At 39.7% G+C, this 24573-nt stretch overlaps 1 protein-coding gene across 3 annotated transcripts in view; it reads left to right on the plus strand.

Annotated features, from left to right (window-relative positions):
* RAB3C (RAB3C, member RAS oncogene family) overlaps positions 1-24573 on the plus strand; it is a 301875-nt gene that overhangs the window by 37434 nt on the left and 239868 nt on the right. For all 3 annotated transcript variants that reach the window (XM_049649503.1, XM_049649502.1, XM_049649501.1), the window contains exon 2: positions 4804-5031. In XM_049649503.1, the coding sequence (XP_049505460.1) occupies positions 4804-5031 (228 nt within the window). The remainder of the gene's footprint in view (positions 1-4803; positions 5032-24573) is intronic.

Raw genomic sequence — 24573 nt, forward strand, 5'->3', positions numbered from 1 at the left:
CTTAAGTGCCCGGGGGACTCCCTGAAAATAATTTGCTTTTCCCCTTTATTTTGAAAAACAAATGTCAAAAATGCTGAAGTGGGCTGTGATTGCACATGTTAGTCAGAGGTAATCTGTTTGGTCCCTAGTCAGTAGGACTTCTGGGGGAGCTGGAAGTGAAATGAAAACTGACACATCAATGAAATCCATGATCTGTTCACCTGCAGTTGAACCAAGGCATACCTAGGAGGGCAACAGTGGTTTCTCAAGACACCAACTCCCAGAGGTTAAGGATTTGCTTTAAATTTGCCAAATTCCTTGACATATTGTAGAAATCTCATCTACAGATTCATGTATATTTAACAGGGTAAAAAGTTTATTGTTGTTTGTCTACAAACTCATTAGCATTTTGATCAGAGCCTTAAATGAATAAATCAAATGCATACTGATCAGACTTAGGAATGAAATAAATCTGGAAGGGATAAGTAATGTGTTTGATGAAAGGACATAAAATTATCAGAATTGAATTGCAAATTACAATGAACAAGAGGAAATGTAATAGGGTACATATAAAGGTTAGCATTTCCATTAAAAAAAAAATCAATTGCCCAAGTATAGGATAGGGATAAGGATAGGGATAGGGGAGACCTATGTTTATTACAGTTAATGTGAAAAAAGACCTGAGCATTTGAGAAGACTTTATTAAGTCAATTGTGATGAAATATAATAGTCTCATTTTACTCTGCACTACTGTATCTGGAATATTGTGAGGAATTTTGGGGGCCACCCATGGGACGTTGACATCTGAAGAGATGTCAGCTTAATCTAGCAGGATGTGTGGGATTTTTTTGGACATGTCTTGTGAGGGGAAAGGAGTAAAGGGATCATCCAAGGAAAAGCTTGTGGAGCTGTGATTTGTTCCTTCAGTCACGTGAAGTTCTTTCAGATGGGAGAAGAGTCAACTCTCTTGATTTATAAGGCAAAATTTAGGGTTGCCTGGGTGGTTCAGTTGGTTAAGCATCTGACTTCTGATTTTGGGTGAGGTCATGATCTCACTGTCTTGAAATTGAGCCCCACATGGACTCCACTGTGTGCATGGAGCATGCTTAAGATTCTCTCTCTCCCTTCCTTTGTCCCTCCCCTCTCTGCTGTGTTTGCACATGCACGTGCACATGCATCCTCTCTATCTCTGTCTCTCAAATGCATACATACGTACATACATACATATGGCAGAATCTAGACCACATAAGAAAAAGCTATAGGGAAGTAGATTTTGACTTAAATCTAAGAAAGAAATTTATAACAATTGCAGTTGTTCTGCAATGAAATATAGTGCTTCATAACCTCCTAAACTTTTTATCACTCTGTGTGAAGGGCCAGGCTAGAATACTAACCTGAGATGCTCACATGCCAGCAGAAGGGACTCTTGGAATGAGTGGAAAGTTGGACTACCTCAAAGATTCTTTCCACTCGGTGATTGTTTTTTAATTAATTCAAGATGAATGCAATTTAAAGAGTTCTCTTTTACATCTCTTATGAAATCTGATTTACTTTCTGGAAAGTTACTTCACGTGTACTGATGTTTTCAAATTACAGTTCTATTTTCCCATGAAAACTATGAAAATGTTCACATGACTTAGTATTTAGAAGTGTCAATAAGTTGACATAGTGACTACGAGTGCCTTTGACACTTATATGCTGTCAAACCACTTCATATCTGTTCTCAGCAAGATTAGGGAAACTTCTTTGTTAATCCTCTGGGCCAGGATTTGCTTCATTATTCTGAGGTTTAATGTAAGACCTATACATTCCCAATGCACATATTTTTGGCTCTTTGTGAATCTTATTGGGGATATAAGTCAGGAAATAGTAAAAAAAAAATACCTTCAAGAATAGTGTGTTAGGAAACTCTTCTAATTAGTCCTTTAGAGGCTCTGGATACACCTACCTGTTTACCAGCTTTGTCCTCCTGCATCATAGACACCCTCTGTGTTCCCACCACCTTCTTTGCTGCTGACCCCACAAGGTATATCAGCTCTTGAAATTGAACCTCTTCATTTTCTCTTATCAGAGAAAGCCCCAGGATGGTTTTCTCCATCTAAATCTCTATAATTACATTTTAAAAGGCTGATGTTGATAATGTTGATATTTCTGCAGGTTTTGGAATAGGACTTGGGATTGATAGCAGCTTTCTTTGTCACATTTTCCTGTAAGGCATCCTAGAGATTCACAGGACTCAGTTGGATACCCCCTTCCAGTGATAGATTACACTATATGGTAGGCTAGCAGGCTGAGTATGGGCAGCTCTAGGAAAGTTGTAGTGTCCGTTTTCTGACTGTGGCATAGCTGAACATTTTTCTCCAAGAACCTAGCATCTGGGCTTCTTCATATAAAAGACGGTAGAAAGATCTTCTTAACAAAGGCCATTTGCAGGCTTGGCTAACCTCAGCATTTCCTTAAGGGGGGTTAGTATTAATTGGTGAAAGGACAATGTCTGCAGGAATGGGGGTGCCACACAGAACAGTTTCCTGACTTCAGAAGTCATCAGAGCAAGACACCATTGTTCAAACTTATAGTCCAGAGTTATGATCCTATTTTTGTTCTTGTCTCGCTGCTTGTGTTGGTGGAGGTTTACATTAGCATGTAGACCACTGGGCCAGAAAGGAAAATCATGATATCTGCCTGTTTTAGTGGCCCCATTTTGCATATTGGCAAACACTCATTGCAAGTTGTAATTATTGAAGACATTGGTGTGGTTGCATGGACTTAAAAAGACAAATGCTGAAGCTTTAATAAAAAAGTGTGAAGTGTCATCAAAATTTTTACTGCCCTTAAATTTAATAATGTATACAGATTTTCTTTTTGTCCTTATTCTTATACATATAATTGTGTTCTATTACTGTCACTAAATATCGGTAGAAAGAGAATATGTTATCTCACCGTCTCCTTTTTTCCCTTTTCCCTTAATTGTTTATAAACACATGAATGTGATTTCAACAACTAATGTTGTCTTAGATGAGGGTGAGCACTCTTTACTGTTCCAAGCATTCTCCTATCTTCCTAGGCTTCTCTCTTGGCCACCTTCCCCAAGAGACAGATTATTGTTAATCAGATTTTGTTGGAAATGAGAAAAGGCTGTCTGTCTAGCCTAGCACCATCCAATAGAATTTTCTGCAGTTATGCCAATGCTCTATATCTGTGCTGTCCAATACCGTAGCTACTGGCCACCCGTGACTGTTGTGCATTTGCAGTGTGGGTGGTGTGACTCAGGAACTGAATTTTAAATTTTATTTGATTTTAATTAATTTAAATATAAACAGGTATTTGTGCTTAGTGGCTACCATATTGGGGTATATTGGACAGCACAGCGATTGCCAAAGAATTCAAAGCACCAGAAAATGTAAGGAAGTACACTAACCAGTGAGGTTTACTGTTCTAAACACTCCTTTTCTGTATTGAGCCAAATGGTGTTTAGAAGTCACACAGCATCTGCTCTGATGGCTGTTTAGGTGGTCCTCAAAAAAGTGAGAAAAAATCCACATCCGTGTAAAGCGTTTATAATTAATCATAAAGATCGTTGTCTATGCTATACTAGGTGCTTCACATATCTGCTTTCCAGATATAGCATCTATTATTTCACAAGTGTTCCAACTTAGATGATAATTATTTCCATGTCAAGTAAGAGAAAGAACCGAGGCACACTGTTTTAAAATAATAAACCGACTCAAAGTCACACAGCCAGGAAATGGTAGAGCCAAGGTATGAACCCAGCTGGGATTCTTCATTGATGCATTTCATAATTAAATATTTCCTACATTGTCTTTTAGAGCTCGTGTGCATATTTCCCTAGTCATCATTGAGAAACAAGGTAGAGTTTAATAATATGAGCCCTGTCGCTGTATTACCTGACTCGAATGGTCTTCTGACACTCATACCTGTGTGAATTTGAGCACATTACCTGATCATAGCTCTGAGTGTCATTTTTCTCATTTTCATATGAATCTACTTCGTTGGGTTGTTGTGAGGTTTCAGTAAATTTCTCACACAGTGCTTGAACCATAAATACTTGCCATTGTCATTTTTTAAATATTTACTTTTGAGAGAGAGAGAGACAGAGCACAAGCAGGGGAGGAGCAGAGAGAGAGGGAGATGCAGAATCCGAAGCAGGTTCCAGGCTTTGAGCTGTCAGCACAGAGCCTGATGCGGGGCTTGAACCCACAAACCATGATGTGAGATCGTGGCCTGACCCGAAGTCAGACGCTTAACCAACTGAGCCACCCAGACACCCCTTGCTATCCCCATTTTTAATTTGAAAGGGACTACCATTTATTTTAGGATGTTGATTTAATGTGATGTTAATAGATGAAATAGATACATGCTTTGGGTGCACTTTCTTAGGAAACAAGAGAGACTCTAATAATTCAGATAATTCAGTAAGAAACACCCTGCTGTTCAGCCACTTTGGTGTGTCCATCACTGGGATTATAAAGTTGCAGAGCCCACATGCTCTGGCCTGTTCCTCATATCTTTGCTTTTCATGTAACCCTCATAGATGTCTCCTTTGGTGTCTTTGATTGGTTCTGAATGCTGAGCAGTGACAAACACCAACACAGCTGGAAAGAGCTGTAAGATTTGCTGTTCTGTCTTACAGCAGGGAATTATTGCCATGGATACCAGCATCACAGGAAAACTGGGGAGCATTCTCATCTGGTCTCCTGAGTGGTCTGACATCTGTTTCTGGCAAGGCCAATAATGAGTGTGCTGCTAGCTTCATATCAAACGGAAGACTGATCCTCATTTTTTTTTTTTTTTTTTTAATCACAGATGGCCTCTTCCCAAGATGCCAGGTATGGCCAGAAAGACTCCTCTGATCAGAACTTTGACTACATGTTCAAATTGCTCATCATTGGCAATAGCAGTGTGGGGAAAACATCTTTCCTCTTCCGTTATGCGGATGACTCCTTTACATCTGCATTCGTCAGCACAGTTGGGATCGATTTCAAAGTAAAAACTGTATTCAAAAATGAAAAGAGAATCAAGCTTCAGATTTGGGTAAGTGACTTTGAAATGACAATGTTCTTCAGTCTATGACATTGAACCTAGATGTATGAAAGAGAAACACTTTCTGCCTTGTTCTGTCCCCATGGGTCCACAGGCTCCATTTCTAGATTCTTTGCTTGGAAAATTCTGTTTCAAAGACAGTAGAGTGATGCCTCTTTAAGGTATGGAGACTAAACTATGCCTTATTGTGAAATGTTACTTCTTAGAGTCTTCAGAAGAAAGAAAATCCAAATATATGTTGTGTTGGTGGTTGAAGGAACACTCAATGAGAAGCTAGGCTCTGCCTTTCATGATCTGTATGACCCTGAACAAGCCTGTGAATCCCTCTATGCCACTTTTGTAATCCACAAAGTTGGCAAAGTCAATCTAGCCTTTTAGATCATAGGGAGCATCTTGTCCTGGGCATTGTAAAGAAAAGGTCAATGACCAAATGTAGAGAAAACTTAAGTTTGGTACCTTTATAAAGCCCCACATAAAACTTTGAACATGGTCTATTTACCTTTCACAGACTTTCTTTTCTCAGCTCTAAGAGTTATGTTTATTCACACAAGCAAAACAAAACAAATGAAATAAAATATTTACTTTAAACAGGGTTTTCCTCTAAGCAGATGTTTTCCCACTAACTTTTGAGACCATTTGACTAGCTTTTTGCCTCTTCCCACCCCTGCAGAAGATCAAAGTTTCTTTAAATCTTTGGGATAAAATTAGGACAATAGCAAGTGAGAAGCAGAAGAAAAATGTATGTGGGTAACAGGTTTAAGGTAATGTAAGAATGAAATAAAAGTTAGTGACACCAAAAGAGATTTGTGGAGTAAGCATTTTATGTATATCATGGAATATATGGGTACAATGGTGTGGAACATTTCTGCAGTGTTTTGGCCCCTTTTCCCTGTTTATTTGTGCCTCTGCCACTCAAATTAACTTGAGCTGTAAACAGGTATTTCCTCCCAAGAGATGTTTCCCACCTTCCTCTGAGATAATTCTGATATCTACTACCATTTTGCACTGGCCTCAGGGGTAATCTGTAGGACTGATGATAAATCTCCCTCCTCAAATATGGAGAACTGTAAGAAAGATAAATCCCAGAGTACAAAATATAAACCTTTTTTTAAAAATAAATACCACTTTATTAAAATATCGGTATAAACCGAGTGACCTTTAAGTATCTTAAAGTTCTTAGGTGTAACTTTAAAGATGTAGGTATGCACACAGACAGGTATCCTTTTGGGCAGCTTACTGTTTTATTTATTATAATTCAGGAGTCATCCAAGTCTAAACAGAACTGGTGTAAGAGCTTGGAAAAGTTGTCTGAGGACCTTTCACTACTCTTCCAGTCCTCAAAGCCCTTTTTGTTGGGAGGGTACCTCTTTGGAACTTAAATATACAGCCCTGTCTATGGAGATAGAAAGAGCTATGTTCATTGCTTCACATTTGGGTCCTGGTTCATTCTCTTCCTTTTGAGCTTTAAGCAACCAACTGTCATATCAATGTGACTCTCATGTTCAGGCTTAAGAAAGGTCCCTCAACTCTGAAGAAATTTGGTGAATTGAAAATTAAATTAATTTTGTAACCACACATCTCTCAACTCGCTGACCATGTTTTTTCTGCTGCTAAAATAACAGTCCTTCCTTTGGCTGACAGCTCCTAGTTTCCCCTTATACTTTACAGATGCTTAAAGATGGCTGTCATGATCATTTAGGTAAAACGCCAACTTCGTGTGTTAAGTCAATCTAATAATCTCTAGTAACTTCTCAATCTAGGTTTTTGACAGAAATGATTTGTAGAGGTACATAATTATCTGTTTTTAATGTAAAAAAGATATATTTCAAATAACATAAATTATTTTGAGAATTATAAAGTATTTCGTACTTAAAAATATTTTCTTCAAAGTACACAATGCTACTATGATGCCAGAGCTGATTCATTGACTTTTCTTGGGGGTTGAAATTAAGTTACTTCTGTATAGGTCTTACATTTGGATGAAAGTTGTTCTCCGAGCTAACTTAAGCCTCAGATCTTTGAGCTGCCTCAAAGATCTCCTCATGCTTCTCACTTCCCATAACTTCACTCAAAAAGCTCTCACAAAGGGAAGCCTGGGTGGCTCAGTCAGTTGGCCATCTGACTTCAGCTCAGGTCATGATCTCCTTGTTTGTGAGTTCAAGCCCCAAATCAGGCTTCTTGCTGTCAGCGTAGCAGAGCCTGCTTCAGATCCTCTGCCCCCCTCTTTCTCTGCCCCTTCCCCACTCTCTCTCTCTCTCTCTCTGTCACTCTCAAAACTAAATAAACATTAAAACAACAACAAAAAAGCTCTCACATATAACTCTCTTTAAATTTGTATCAAATCTTCCATAATCTACCATTTTCCCCAAACCTCCAACTCTCTTCACAGCCCAGTCCAGCCCAGGACTTCATTGCAGGGCTTCCATTCTCCCATTCTGTGGATACAGATACACTCCTTCACGGGTTAGCAACTCAGGAATCCTTCCCCTTGCCCTCTCCTTAGTCACAACTGTGGTTTGGTGGCCACTGTTATCTTTGCAACTAAAGCAGTCTCTTCTCTTCCTCTTTAGGGAAATTAGGAGCTCTTAATGCACCTGTGATTTCACGGGTGTGAAAATGGGTTTTGCACTACTGTATACCAACTGGTCTACTAGACTGTGAAACATTCTAAAGAAGTACTGTAAAAAGATTTTGTGCTCATTGAACTTATAATTGGAAAAAGAAATTAACATGGAGTAGTTATATACTCTTACAAACAAACACCTACTGCATAAGCATTATATATAGCTAACATTTATTGAACACACACCATATGCCAGGCATTATCTATGCTTTACCCTAATTCCTGAAACAATTCAAATTTGCATTTCTTCTTCTTCTTATTTTACTTGAGAAATTTGAAGGTGGGGCAAGTTTAGTAGCTTGCCAAGATCGTATGTAATGAATTACTGATTCCAGGACACGTCTATCAGAGCCTAATGCTTGGGCTTCTATTCCCCTTTACCAAGCTGACAAAATTATGAAGTTTTCTTGAATATGGTGGTGTTTTTCTGGAGATGGCAATTTTAAATGATGTATCCTGGGATGTCGAAGAAAATTTTGAAAAAGTTTGGCCATTTCAGTGAATTGAGGCATGCAGCGGAGGATAGGATAAAGAGAAATAGGGTGGTGTGCCTAAAAATAGGTATACCTACAGTAATTCTAGGGATCCTTGCTTGATGCTATCATGTAAGTATAGCATAGTTGTTATTTAACAATTTTAAATAACATAGTTGTTATTAGTTGTTCTATAACAACTTTAATAAATCATTTTTTGGGGAATATATTTGGCACTTACAGTTTTTCATCTCCTAGTATTTAATAGCCAATTAACTACTTTTCCCAGCTTATGATATTTTTCTGTACTTAAATTAATTTGTAACTAATTCATTAGGGTGTCCACAATCATCTTATTGACAACACTTCTGAAACCAAATGTGTGGGTTTTCTAGACCAGTTAATCCTTCAACTCTCTGTGGACACCACCTGGCTGCATACAATTTAATCCATTTCTGATGTTTACTACCTGGAATTACCACAGACCTCAGATGTAAAGGGCTCAGTTCTGCAAGACTGCTGTCCCTTACTTCAGACACCCATCACAAGTCTGTTGTTTTTCTGATATACAGGCTCCAAATGGGGGGGGGGCGGTTCCCATTCCACCACCCCTCAGAGTTGATAATTTGTTAGGATAGCTTATAGAACTCAGGAAGACAGTTTACTTACTATTATGTGTTTATTATAAGGATAGAACTGAGTAACATCTAAACAGAAGAGAAAAGTAGGACAGTTTCAGGGCAGGAGGATAGGTACAGTTTCCATGCCTTCTCTGGGCATGTCATACTCCTAGACCGTTGATGTATTCACCAACCCAGAAGCTCTCTGAACCTCATCCTTTAGGATACTTATGGAGCTTCCATTACACAGGCATGATTGTCATGATTAATTAAATCATTGGCAGTTGGTGATTAACTCAGCCTGCAGCACCTTTCCCCTCCGAGCGGTCAGGGGGGTAGGGCTGAAAGTTCCATATCTTTACCTGGACAGGCTGAGGATGTTGATATGATTCTGATTACTTTATTAGTTTTAAAGTGTCCATTAAGAGGACTGTTTCCAGGTTAGGAAACCAAGGTGTTTAGAGAAGATAAATATTTGGCCTTATCTTACAATTAGTACCAGAACAGGTCTCCTGCTAGTTGAGCCAGTCTGATTGCTACTACACTAAGTTCACTCTCAAGGTAAATGCTGTGTTATGATCGCTCTTGTAAGTTTACTTGATTGCCGGTAGAATCGACCAGGCTCAGGGACATCCAACTTGAGGCCAGATTTCAAGTATTTCTAAAATATCAGGAGGAAGTGCCTGTCTGGGAAGACTCCCCGTTCCTCTTGATGGTTTGCTTTTTGCATGTGTTGCATCCGGAGTTTCTGAGTCCACAAACTGGATTACTAACTGGATTTTTAACAATTCACATGCAAATAAAGCGTTTTAACAGCTACTAGAAACCACTGACATTTCTTCATGGACATGTTACACCTCCTTTCTGTGGAAGTTCATTACTGCCTTGGAATAAACTTGTTTAGAGAAATGTTCATTTGTACTTATTTACCAACTTTGTATTCCATTAGTATATTTATGAATCCCTTTATCCTTCACTGAATTTACATTTCCTACTGCATTTTCATTTTATTATCATTTTTATGCTTCTCAAATCAAAAATTTTCAAAATTTTAGAGATTCCAAGTATTTGGTCTGGTTCTTCAATTTTTTTATGTGTCTGTTTAATGCTATTATGAATATATTGGGGAAAAATTTAGTGTGGTTGTCACTTTAATGAAAAATATTTCACAGCTGGGATCTATATTATTTTGCTTCTCATTTTAAAAATAGTTTAGCTTTGAGAAAAGCTGTATAAAGTGGATGCCTTCCCAATGAGAAGACTGAAAAAAATAGCATCAATTACGAAGAATATCACCTATATTTATTTTTAGTATCTAGATTACTAGGATGAGAGCATTGAGGCTTATAGCAATTTGCAAAGCAGAATGTGCTGACAATTATTGCAATTAGACTGTGTAGATAGCCAGACTTGACAGTGTGATTCCCCTGAATAAATAGCAACTTCCTTTGCTTGAAGAAAGCACCTGGATATCCTTTTTCAGTTGGGTCTGCATTTTTTAAGTCTTAAAATCAGGGTTGACTCCAACTAATGGAAGACTTAACTTGAAAAAGTCATAGCTTAAATGGTTAATATAGGTTTTACATGGACAGGAGCCAGGTAGGCAGAAGGCAGAGGGCATTACTGTTTTCATTGCTCTTTGTCACTCCTTGTGCCTTTATCCTTCCTTTTTCTCTCTTTCCCCTTTTTACTACCTTCATTTCTGAAGCTCTGGCCAGGCTGAATTAATTGGAAACTGATTCTCAGCATGTTCAAAGTCCAGGGCTGCCACACACAGATGCACGTTGTATACTGCGCAAGGGCACCCACCAAAGGGTCAAGTGGGGCCCTTCTCCACTTATTGAGCCTTGTGCTCTTCCTAAGGGGCACCTTTTCCTTTTCTCAAAGGTTCCATCTGTTCATCAAGTATGTGCTGTTGGACTACATGCATCTAAAGGGGATTCTGATCCCCGTATAGTAACCATGTCTTCAGGTAGTAACTAGTCAGAATCTAATGCAAGAGATGGACTAGTAAACCCAGAGAGGGACCTAAGTCCTGCTTCCCTAGGGGAGGCATGGAGGAAGACAGTGTTTGAAAATACAGGTTTTATTATTATTGAAGTATGGCCAGGCCAACAGATCAGGAGACAACTGCCATTAACAACAAACAGAAGATAGTTTTTTATACTCATGGTTTCCAGGAGAAGGACGCATGGGCTAGAGGAGGGAGGCACAAGGGGAATGAGATGAATCACCAGGGTGCATTAGGAGGTTGTTAGGGGTGTGTGATAAGAGCCTCTGTTGTGGTTTCTGTGGAATGACTGGGCACAGCAGGTTTAGGATTGCTAGTTTGAATAATTTCAGCAGACCCTATGTCTGCTCAGGGGACACAGAGACACTGGTTATCTGGCTCAGGAGTGATTAAGGGAGGTGGATAGTGGCTCAAAGTGTTAGAGCCCAGTAAGAGAGGTGGTTGGTGGTATGAGCTCTGGATTCGTTCCTTTGCATCAGAAAATTGAGCTGGTGAGTTGTTTAATATCTCTAGGAGTTGGCTAACTCTGAGAAGGGCAGTCCCTCCAGGGTCCACAAGGCCCTGGGTGTCAACATATCAGAATGTAGAAAATGAAACACATGTTTAATAAAGAAGGCAGGTCTTGGAGCTCCAGGGGTGGCTTCTTTCATTTATTCTACTGAGTCAAATTCTTGTGATTTCAGATACTCTTACCATAGGCTCAGTGCATTTCCTGGTCTGAGCATTTGGAGACCTAGAAAGTTGGATCAGGAAACGATCTTTCACATTTTCTGGCTTAACTCCTCATTTGATGGTATGACTGATAATAGCATCATTTACTGAACCCAGTTTTACCCACAAAGGAAACACTTTATGCTTTATGCATTTTAGAATTTATTTTTTCCCATGAGGGAAGGTAGTATTATTAGCCCTGTTTTATAGATGCAGAAACAGAGAATCAGAAAGATAAAGGAATTTTCTCAAGGTCATAGCTAGGATATAGTAGAGGCAGCATACCCAGCACAGCACGGAGTCCAAAGCCTGCGTGTACTTGATCACGTGATATAAATGAGGTCCAGGAAGGCCAAGTGATTTCTTTGAGATCTTTAGGTTATTCAATCTAAAATCCTACATATGTTAATTCTTAGCAAGTACTTTTGCACACTATATAATTACTCTATATTTTCTCCTATTTCTTGATTACCTATTCTAAGAAATTGTTTATAGTTACAGAAAGAAATCACTTGTTTTGCTTTTAACTTACTATCCACCAGCATGAGTGCGTTGTGCATTATCTGTGTTTAAAACACATAGATATACACAGCAGGATGGATTGGAACACATTCAACTAGCTTCTTCCTGTACATTTCTGGAATGCCTGTTTTCACGGATGGGAACGTGCATATCAAGAAAGGGCAGAAAGAAGAGTCTGAGTAAAATGGAATTGGAAAATATTTCTACCTGTAATCTTTGCATTTGGTGCTCATTTAACCTAGTTACCCTACACATGAATTTCAGGATGGTGTTCATATTTTTTCATCTATTTATAAGGAACCACCCTTTTCTGCCCAGGTGAGTTCCTCAAGAGAACCACTGAAGCTGGTGGCAGCTGCCAAGACCATTGCTGGTACTGTCACCTGTATGCTCTTTTCCCCCTTCGCATGTGTTCTAACCTAGCATCTGCTCTTTCTCTGAGAGACTGAGAAAGGTAATATTGGGTTTCACTCCTGAGAGGAAGCTGATGCTTGTGTGCTAAGTGTTAAGATGCATAAAAACGTTCACCCTGTCAGGCAGCTGAAGTCAGCAACTCCTGCAGTCCCACCATGTTTAAACCACTTTCTCAACATTGACAAAGTAGGGAAAATACTAAAGACTTTTGTTCCTGGCCCAGTGGAGATTACCAGCTATGTGGGAAGATAGGACAACAAACACAAGAAAGGGGCCTCCTGTGGATCATTGAGTGAGTGTCCCCAAGGGGCAGAGTGGCCCAGCAGTAGGAGGGGGCACTTTTGAGTCTGACATTTTGGGAATCATATGCTGATTCTGATCTCACTAGCTGTGACCTCAAGCCCTAACTTTTCTGAGCCTTTTCACAAATTTTATTCATTTGTGAATGAAAGAAAATACCTACCCCTTATCTGCTAGGTATTTGCCATAATAATTTTTTTTATAATTGTTCAATAATAGACACAGAGCTAACAGTAAATGTTTTCTTCTTTCTTAAAAATAGTGTACCAACCTTCAGACAAATAATTTAATTGGATCAAATATATGCTGGGTGCTACCCTGTGGCAGGCACTGTGGTAGGTGCTGGGGGATGTAATGGTAAAGGATACACAGGGTCTGCCACAGGAGCCAACTATCTGGTGGGGAGGTAGAGAGTGAAGAGAGAATTCCATCTGCTGTGATAAATGCTCTGGAGACATGAACACAGGTTACACAGGAAAGAAGCCTAACCCAGTCTTGGGGACTTTGGGAAGGTTTCTTGAGGGAGTCTACATCTGAGCCATAAACTGACAAATGAAATAGAATTATTTGCTCATTGATTCACTCATTCATTTACTCAACCAACATTTATTGAGTTTTTACTCAATAAATGAGTAAGACACTGACTCTGTGAAGGAATTTGAGATTGAAAGTAAATGCTCAGAAAATCTGATGGTGATGGTGTTGTGGATAAATAATCAGCACTATAACAAATGAAAGTTAGCAACAGGGACAGGGAAGTTTGCTTTTGTTAAATGGTCAAGAAGGGTTTATATGAAGTAACTGGGCTGAGACCCAAAGGATGAGAAGGAGCTGAACATTGAAGAATAAGGATGATTGTTCATGTTCCCTTCCCCTCTCTCCTCGCTGCATCTCTCTCTCTCCCCTCCTCTCTTTCCCTCCCCCCTGCCCCCCATTTCAAAAGTTTTTGCTTTCTGGGTTTTTTTTCCCACTATAGCTTCATATAGAGTGCTTGTTGCTTACCTTTGTTTATCAGATCTTCGCTTTTCTCCCATTTTGCCTCCCATTTGAGCAGGTGTAGATTTAGATTATTGGAGCCTATAGCTTTGACAGATTGGTAAAAACTTTAAGGAACAAGTATAAAAATGCATTACTTTTTCATAAGTATCAAAAAGCAGATGACCATGTGAACATATTACTGGCCCCCCTTAGAAGGAACCTAAAGCTTAATCTTCTGTCAGCTTCATGGCAGTTCATCACTATTTTGGGGAAATTTTATCTGCTTGTCTGGAGGGACTGAAAGATGCATGTGGCTGATAAGAAGCAGTTACAACCAGTACAAGAGAGGAACGTACAGTGGGAGTGTGTGGGTAAAGGTGTGTTGAGCCAGCAGGATAGAGAACGGACATTGGGGCAGGACTCTAGATTTCCTGGGGCAAATGACATTGAGCGATACCTAATGTGTCAGGTGTAGTGGAACACGTTCATGGGTGTGAAGTCATGTAATCCTCGCAAAAAACTATGACACAAGATGCCATTCTTGTCTTCAGTTTACACATGAGAAAACTGAGGGGCAGAGAGTGTGAATAACTCACCCAAGGTCTCACAGCTAACAGGTAGTTAGCAGATCTGAATGGGAGCCGCCCAGCTTTGGAGCCTTTATGAACCCATTTTGGTGCACCCTCACTTCTGAGGCATTGCTGCGGGTGAGCCACTGAGCAGATTATATTTTTAGCACTTCCAACAACTTTAGAATGTTGGTATCTATAGAGATCTTTTTAAACGTGGAGGAAACCAAGACTCTGAGAGGTTAAATAGTTTTCTCCTGGCCACATAGCTTTTTCCACTGCTTTTTAGAGTAACTTTCAATGTTTTAACTCCCTGATTTAGAAAAGAAAATCAGGAAGTATCCAAAATCAATGGAGTAAGTTTTTTACAGAAGTGTGTCATAACCATATATCCCATCCAGATTGATATCTTTTGTGATCTTCCAATCAGCCCAGTTCATACAGGGACTTCTAGCCAAGAATGCTGATCTCAAACCTTTTGAAAATGGGAATGCCACATTGGTAGCAGAGAATGGGGATTCGGCATAAGTTAAGTTCCAGACTATTTAAATTGTGGAAACTTTAAGCAAATTAAATATTGTAATTAAACTCTTTCTTTGTTGTACATTTACTTACCTTAAGAGGCCATGAAAAATGAGTCAATTTGTTTTGGACTGTCAGGATTATCAGAATGAACCTTTCAGACATGACTACTCTACTCAGTGGTCACCAGATATTTTCTCTAGTCTTAGGCCATTCTATTTTTTTATTATATATATTTTTAAAATTTATTTATTTTATTTATTTTTGAGCAAGAGGCAGAGAGAGAGGGAGACAGAGAGAGAATACCACACTGTCAGTGCAGAGCCTGAAGTGGGGCTTGAGCTCACAAACCCTGAGATCATGACCTGAGCTGAAGTTGGATGCTTAACTGACTGAGCCACCCAGGTGCCCCTAGGCCATTATATAGAATATATATATATATATATATATATATATATATATATATATTCTTTCTTCAATATCACTTTGTCTCCCTTCATGTTGCCAGTTGCTTTCCTTTGCCATTCTAAACTTTTTACCTCCATCATATCATTTTATAAATCACATTCACTGTCATTAGGTGACTTGAGATCACAGTGGCCCAAGGTGAGAGTAAGAGAATCTTTTTATTAATATGCATGAGCTTTGGTTTGAGGATGCTGGAAAGTCTAATTCGACCTCTCAGAAGCCTCCCTTTGCTACTGTATTGTTATCTCCATGTAGTCATCACCTAAAATGTTAAATCTGCCTGATCACATTGGTATTATTTTAACCTTAGGCTTATTCTAGACTTACCTGGATCAGAAATATTACTTAGTGGTTTTGTCATTAAAAATGGTCTCTGAAGCTAGGCTATCTGAGTTCAAATTTTAGTCCTAAGGCTTCTGGGTGTTGTGACCCTGGGCAAGTTAATTAACTTCTCTGTGCCTCAGTTTTCCCATCTGTAAACTGGGGAAAATAAAAATACTTTGCTTATAGTCTTTTTGTAAAGATTAAATAAAATGATGTTTATAAAATTCTTAGAATAGTTCCTGATGCATTGAATGTGCTCAATAAAGAAGTCATTTTTATTTCTTTCCACCTGAATTTTCCAATATTGACATCATCGGTCTTACTCCATACTTTCTGTAACTGCAAATAAATTTCTAGTTCCAAAATAGGCAGACATTTATATGAAGAACTTAATTTTGCTGTTCTAACATGGTGATAAAATATACAAGCAAATTGACAAGGTGAAGCATTTTTAGGACACCTGGGGATCTTTCACCAGCCAAGACGAAATTTTGATATGCCCAGGGGTAGTCAGCCGTGTTGTTGAGTTGTTTTGTGGTATTTTTGAGCCATCTTTACATTTAGATAAACTCATCAACTGTACAGGGAAGGCAAACCCATACAGCTGTTTAAGTGTTCATAAAATTGGTATCTTTCTCTGTAACAAAAACAATTAAAAATCACTGAATTCATGGAGAGTTGTTATTAAAACACAGGGAATAATTTCCTCAGGATATTGCCTAGTATCATTGGCAGTTACTGATTTTAGCTGTAAGTTATGCCTCTGTCACCAAGTCACCCATTGTTATTTTTCTGTTGATTTGTTTAAAACGATACTGAACTGACTAGTCGTTCTGGCATGTATAAACACAGCTTAAATCTGGGTACAAATGAAGCTTTTAATTACTCCATATTTATTTATTTATTTAATAATGATTTTTAAAATTTTATTTATTTATTTTGAGAGAGAGAGAGAGAGAGAGAGAGAGAAAGAAAGTGAGCAAGCAATCAGGGGAAGGGCAGAGACAGAGAGAGAGAGGGAGAAAGAGATAGAGATAGAGATAGAGATAGAGATAGAGATAGAGATAGAGATAGAGAGAGAGAGAGAGAGAGAGAGAGAGAATTCTAACCAGGTTCCATTCTGTCAGCACAGAGCCCAATGCAGAGCTCAAACTCATGAAACATGAGATCATGACCTAAGCTGAAACCAAGCTGAGAGGGATGCTCAACCACCTAAGCCACCCAGGTGTCCCTAATTACTCCATATTTATTTCCCAAGTCAGATTTAAGGAAGAAAGTACAGCATTTCCTAAGCTGGATAGTACTTATTTTCAGTTAGGGATGTTCTTGTTTTCTCTTCCACTTGTGCTCTCATAGCACTAACTTTGCTAGTCCTGGTCAATACCACAGTGGCAACTCAATCAGCACATTAAAAGAAATAGCAATATAAGCATCAGTGGGTAAAGATCACTTTGCTCAGCCTGCTAATCATTACGAAGAAATGGAAGGCAAGGTGTCCACAAAAAGTTCAAAAATCTTTCATCTTTGAAAACAACTTAATCAATCTTAGAATGTGTATCAAGCATCATGGGCAAAATTATAGAGTATAACCTAAAAATAGAAGAACAAGGGAGACAAGATTAAAAAGAGTTGAAGTGGGTGGATGTATCAACAGGGTTTGGGAGAGAAACACACTGGACAATTGAGGACAGTTTGTTGATTTTACAAAGGTATCTGTAGTATTTAGGGCTGCACTCAGGGATGCTGCAGACCGCAGGGCTATTACCACCACTTGGACTGACGGGAATGGGAACCAGAAAGAGCTGTACCTATACAGGTAGAAGGAGCCCAAGAGGCCCAGTAGGCTGAGCCTTGGTCTTTGAATAGCACAGCCTCTACCAATCAATGGCTCAGCAAGGAAGGGGCCAAAGGAAGAAATGCCCAGACCTCTCATTCTTCCTGCCCTCTGACCTTTCACCTGTACCTGTCATTGGCTGAGCCCCCTTTCCTGAGTGGCCTGCAAAGGAGCTCTGTTTGTTTGTTTGTTTGTTTGTTTGTTTTTATGTTTATTTATTTATTTTGAGAGAGAGAGAGCACAGGCATAAGAGTGCAATCAGGGGAGGGGCACAGAGAGAGAGAGAGAGAGAGAGAGAGAATCCTTTTTTTTTTTTTAATTTTTTTTAATGTTTATTTATTTTTGAGACAGAGAGAGACAGAGCATGAACGGGGGAGGGGGCAGAGAGAGGGAGACACAGAATTGGAAGCAGGCTCCAGGCTCTGAGCCATCAGCCCAGAGCAGCCCAGAGCCCGTCGCGGGGCTCGAACCCACGGACCGTGAGATCGTGACCTGAGCCGAAGTCAGGCGCTTAACCGACTGAACCACCCAGGCGCCCCGAGAGAGAGAGAATCCTAAGCAGGTTCCACGTTTTTGGCACAGAACCCCATGTGGGGCTTGATCCTACATTTTGTGAGATCATGACCTGAACTGAAGTCAAGAGTCAGACACTTAGCCAACTGAGCCATCCAGGAGCCCCCAAAATAACTCTGTTTTAGCGGTTCATTGAGGTTAGGCCCCCACAGCACAGAGTAGGATGGAATTGGATAAAGTGAGGGTCTGGAAAGGCAAAGGCACATATTTAGTACAATGAAGAAGATAGTTTGGGATTAATATTTTCTGTATAAAACTGTTCATTTATTAAATAAGGTGTAGAGCCCAAATGCACATTTTAGAAACTTTGAATTATAGATGTTATATGGTATTGTGTTCATGTATTCATACTCCTGATAATTTGAATAATGTACACTTCAGAGTTCTATTTTGTTTTGACTATCCATATGGTCCTTCTTAATTGTTCCAGTGGGCATTCATTGGATAATTTTACTGAAAGCTCAAGATACTGCTAATGAGTTGGCACTTTGAACACTATACGGCCATTCGTGTCTGCTTCAGAAGGAAATACATTAATGTTCACTCAAAACTGAGTGAATGTCTGCATGGAAAAAAATACCAGTGAACCCAGGGCCTTTATCGAATCCTCTCTGAGGTGCCATATCCTCTGTAAAGGGAATGCAAATGGTCTGGGAACTTTGGCAACAAAAGCCATCGAGGTATATGGTTCAGTCACAGAGAGGTGGGGAAAACCTATGTGATGCACAAGTTGCAGAATTTGGAGTTGGCCCTTCTGCTCTGTGAGGCTGCATAAGCATATTCCCAAATGCCAACCGTGACCCACGCTGGGCTCTAACACATGTGTCTCCAAAGGAAGAACAAGGCAATGTGTTTCTTCAGAAAGCTAAATTCTTCAATTTTAAGAAACTTCTACAATTAAAGTAATATTATTTATTTTAATTAATTTCTTCCCACTCTTTTGGTAATCTGATAGATGGTGGGTTTCTTTTTGAACTTTTCTTGAGGCACCTGGGTGGCCCAGTCAGTTGAGCGTCCAACTTTGGCTCAGGTCATGATCTCACGGTTGGTGGGTTCGAGCGCCGTGTGGGGCTCTGTGCTGACAACTCAGAGCCTGGAGCCTGCTTCCGATTCTGTGTCTCCCTCTCTCTCTGCCTCTCCCCCACTCATGCTCTGTTTCTGTCTGTCTCAAAAATAAATAAACATAAAAATTAAAAAAAAAAACCTTTCTTAGGAAAAATATGGCAGTTCTCATAAATACAGTAGCCATATGTATTTATTTATTATTTATATTATTTTGGTCTCACATGCCCAAATGTTTGGGAATAGTGATGTGGGAGTTTGTGTGGGTACAACCCTCCTCGTCTAGGCAGTGTGGAGAGAATAGCCACGTCACCAGGCAGTCACTGTATTTTAGTGACACAGTGTGTGTTTGTCCTAAATGACTAGGCATAGTGGTTGCTATGTGTTGTGCAAAGTGCTAAACCCTGGAGGAGAGGGAACCAAGGGTTTTTAAGCTTCCTATCTTCTGGCGACTTAGAGGATAATGGTATCAAAGCAAGTATGGAGATAAGTGAAGAGCAATCAAATGAGGAAAGCAAAGGCTATTTACATTGAGTTTGATACAGCAAGGGAGTCGTCCACCATCCTTTGGATTTTGGCAGAGACTGAAAGGCAGGCAGAGGAGTAGGAAGGCTTTCTAGTGGAGGAAGGGGAAGTCTTCAGGTGTGTCCTTATTGCAAGTTATTGGCAGAGACATTTTACATGGACTAACTAGAAGTGGGGCATCCTTTATCACTGGTTAGGGATACATGTTTGGCTTCCTCCTAAGTTGGAAGTGGCGACAACTGCCAGTTATTAATCAAGTCCTGACCTTTTGGGACCAATTGTTACAGAAATAATTATTTAGTTTCCTGGATTGTCAGTAGAGGTAGCAATCTGGTTCCCTGTAAGTCTGACTTACAGCAGACTGGCTTTCTTGGTTGCTTATTGAAGATAAGAGGCTTGGCTTCCTGGAAAGGTTGGTGCAGGTTGTGGGTATAAGTTCTTTTTTGACGTATAGTCTGCCCGTTGTCTGTTTGTATATTCAGTCTCATAAGTAAGCCAAACACAAGGCCAGCTTTAATAAGAGCAACAGAAGAGCACAAGAAGAAATAATGGGTTTTGTTGTCTGGTGGTTTCATTCTGGGAAAATTATTTAACTGTTATGTCTTGGTTTCATTTTCTATAAAATAAGGATATGAATCTTTGCCTTGTAGGGTTATTCTGCAGAATAACATAGTATGTGTAATGTGCCTCGTATGGTTCTCATAATTTTGGGGCTCTTTTACACCCTTAAAAATTATTGAGGACCCCAAAGAGCTTGTATGTATATGTAGGTGATATCTATTGATATTTACTATATTAGAAATTAAAGCTGAAAAAATTTAAATATTAATTCACTTTAAAATAACAGCATATTGCGTGTAAACATAAATTACATACTTTTAATGAAAAATGGCTACATTTTGAAAAACAAAAGAAGTGAGAAGAATGATATTGTTTTATATTTTTGTGAATTTTTTTAATATGTGGCTTACTGGGGACAGCTGGATTTTCATATCTGCTTGTTCATTCAGTCTGTTGCTATAACACATGTCATGTCACCTCTGGAAAACTCCACAGTACACCTGTGAAAGAATGAGAATGGAAAAAGCAAATAACAGCTTTGTGTTATTTTTAAATGAATTTCGACCTCAGGACCTTCTGAAAGGGTTTGGGGGCTCCCAGACCACATTTTGAGTACCACTCCTCTAGGCCTCAAGAAACTGTGAACACTATTAGCAGGAGATTACAGCATTGTTGACCCATATTTGGAAAGGTACATCTTTATAGAGAGGTACTGCTTTATACTCCCACATGTGGGCAGATGAAAGAAAGGAGATCCTCTGACAATACATGGCTTTCCTGGAAACCAGGTTTGAGGTTCAGAGCTCCATTGAAAATGGAGGACAAACCAGAAAGCAGTTTTTATTTTGCAGCCGTATCTGAATGAGAGAATGAGTAAATGAAAGCTCATACCCATGCATTTTGTACCTAGCTGTTATCTATGGTACAACAGTAAGTGCAATGGACTGGAAAGTAGGTCCTGCTCAAATCTATCTCACTGGAGCAAGATTCTCCCCTAATTCTGGGAAGGGAGGTGGGTGACAAGTATGGTGGACCATCCTCCAACCCATACTTGGTTTACAAACTGAAAAACTAGAGAAACCATTTGATTTCTTGGCCATATTCTCAGAGAGAGAGCCTTGCTGGTGAAATCAAAATCCTTGATTTTGAAATCTTTCAAATTTTATTAGAAACTTTAGAAATTAGAAATATTAATTTACACTGAGTTACATGTGACTGACAGTCTAAACTCACAAACATTCTAAGGGTACTTGAATTTTAAAACAATAGCTTGTTAACTAAAGGAATTGAGGGGCTTTCAGCAGCAAATGTCATAAAGAGGCCACCTTCCCTGGACTCTTCAATTTAGACCAGCTGTGTGAAAGGCTGACCCAGACTCTTAAGGCACACTGTTGACCCTTTATGACAGTTGAAGGGGAAAATGGACTTATAGAAATCACATCATTTTATTTTAGCCAAAAGATCTGTCCTCCTCTTTTAAGAAAATAGTACAGTAGTGTTTTTGTTTTCCTTCATATTTTGCAAAGCAATTAACCCCTGGGTCAGGACAAAGCTCAGAAGATTTCATCTCTACCACTTAATTCTTCATAAATTTATAACCTATTGGAAACAAGAGAGTGAAAATTGAACGTGTTTTTCTCACTCTGCTCTCTGGCTAGCTTCTGTGAATGCTCTAACAAGGACTGTAGGTCTGGTTTTGAGAGTGAAATTCTAAATTGAGTTTTGTAACAACATAGCTACCAAAGGGCTTAAACGCGGAGATGAAAGGGCAGGCTCCTTACTCAGGGGCTGGTGAAAAGCAAGACGTGCAGAGACCTTTAGCCTGGCTTTGTTGATACCTATTCAAACAGTGTGAAGGTGATTCTACAGTTGGGAGGCTCTTGAGTTTGCAGATGGGCTAATCTCAGAATGTGAGAGAAATTCATGTATGAAAATAACCACAGAAGGCTGTATGTGGCAGGGGCCTGGTTGAACGGTTTTGATCCACCGGGGTTTATCAGCACCAGTGTTTCCCAAAGGAGTGTCTAGTGAATGATTTTAGCACAGAAACCATGGCTCCTCCAGAGAGAGTCCCCAGAGTGTGTGGTCCTAGAGGCAGACCCTTGTCGGAATCGTTTGGAGAACCTCATCCCCTGCCCACAGAATCAGAATCTTTCTGTGAACAGAACTGGGGAATCTAGAGTTCTCAAAGCCTTCCCAGGTGAGCCTGATGCAATAAAGTTTGATAACTGCTGTTCTAAGGAACAGGTCTCAATTGCCCCTAAAGTACCTCCTGTCACATTGTGTCTGCTCATGCAGAGCTGAAAGTAACTCTACTTTAGTCTATTAAGATTGAGGATGGATTTGGGATGGCAGGCTTGGATACTTTCCTCAAACTTCCTCCTGATATCTGAAGTCAGCAAACAGCCTTAGGTTGACTCAAATGTGGCTTCCGGCTGGAGGCCTGTCCTTTGGATGGCTGGAGACAGACTGTTATCTGAGCTTGGAAGAATAGCATCAGAGCTTCAAGGCCTCAAACTTACTCTGTCTGCCAGCGAATCTACCTGTTGCTTCATTCCCTTCTCCTCTTTCCTTATCTGCCGATCATCCTTCCCTCACCTCAAGACCAAATATAGTCAGACTTCTCCCTGGTGGCTAACTTTGCTCTTGATTCCTTCTTTTCCCTTCTGTTCAATATACTCTTAGATACTGAGGTCTTTTAGAAGTATTCTCTCTCCATTCCCCTTCAGCTCAGTTTTCTATTCTATGTCTCTGAATATGTCATGAACTAAAATGGTGGAAGGTTCCAATACTCAATCTCAAACAAAGAGAGGTTCATTTCCTCAAACTCTTCAGCATTTACCACAGTGATTTTTAAATGTTTTTTGTTTGTTTGTTTGTTTGTTTTTAATCATGGGGTCATTTCTTCAAAGAAAGGTGTTACAAAATCCCAATGACTAGAGGAAACTCATCTGTTTCAAGCAGGGCTGGAAGCCGAGTCCCATTCCTTCAACATCCCAACCCCTTACTGGGATGAAGGCAGGGAGAGCACAACTGTCCATAGTATTTTTTAGAACAGGGCCTGGAGAACACACGGATATGTCTCTAGCTGCCTGTCCATGAGGCATGCCTCCTGGGGGATTCCAACTCTTCCAGAAAGAGCCCACAGCCTCTTAAAACTAAGTGACAGGACGGAAAGTGGAGGGGGAGGCAACGGATTAAGGACACCTCACCCACAGGGGAATCTGCCAGCACCTTAATCTTCTAAAGTGTGTATTTGTGTGATGAAGACTCAATAGTGTGGTGAAAATGTACTATTGAAAGTCATATTATTAGTTGATATTTACATGAATAATCTGTCATTTCGTTTTTGACTTTTTTTTCTTCCATTAAATTATGAGCGCCTATGGGTCATGGACTGTCCATTATTCAACTCAGGGGTCGTAGCACCTATAGAGGCCAACCTAGGCCCACCCCTGTGTAGACTTGCTTTCCAAGGCAGTGGAAAGAAACTCGAGGCAATGTAGTGAAAATATATTGGGGGTTGCTGATCTTTATTACAGAAAGCATAGTCACTTGAGATCAAGGCTTTTAGTTGGACTAAAATATCACTGATAGAGATAGGGAGGGTGAGACCTTTGTAAATGAGCAACACTTTTTTGGTAAAAGTGCATTATTGGATTTAATTCAATTTTGGTGCTCCTAGAAAGGGGGATGCTTGATGTAAGAATACTCCAAGAGGTATGACTACTCATACTATGTTAAGTATGAGTTAAATGGATGAGACATTTGAGCCATCTGTCCTGGAGATACAACACTGGGATACTGATGTGTTGTATGTAAAGTTTATCAGCTCTATCTATTTTCCCTGAGGACAGAGTAGGAAGAGTGGTACTAAAATGGCCAGATGAAAAGCTGTGGTCCCATGTGTAAGGAGAAACGTCTTGCTTTGTCGAAGATGACATCTGCTGTTTGAGGGGTTAATCCACCTTAATCCAGGTGCAATAGTTTAAAGAATGCAGAGTAGGGGCGCCTGGGTGGCTCAGTCGGTTGAGCATCCGACTTCGGCTCAGGTCACAATCTTGCGGTCCGTGAGTTCGAGCCCCGCGTCGGGCTCTGGGCTGATGGCTCAGAGCCTGGAGCCTACTTCTGATTCTGTGTCTCCCTCTCTCTCTGCCCCTCCCCTGTTCATTCTCTGTCTCTCTCTGTCTCAAAAATAAATAAATGTTAAAAAATTTTTTTTTAAAGAATGCAGAGCAGTGAACTGATGACTTATAAAGGTTGCTTCTACCTCCATGAAAAGTTGGTCTTTTTTGATGTTGTTGTTTTGTTTTTCTTCTGTCTGTTTTATAAAGTTATGTCATCTGGCATGCACAATAGATCTCTGCATTTACAGGAATGGTTTCTACAGAACTGGATATTTTTTAGCCAGACACGATTGTCATCTTAGGAATCAAAATCAGA

Source organism: Panthera uncia (assembly GCF_023721935.1).
Source record: "Panthera uncia isolate 11264 chromosome A1 unlocalized genomic scaffold, Puncia_PCG_1.0 HiC_scaffold_17, whole genome shotgun sequence".
Taxonomy (NCBI): domain Eukaryota; kingdom Metazoa; phylum Chordata; class Mammalia; order Carnivora; family Felidae; genus Panthera; species Panthera uncia.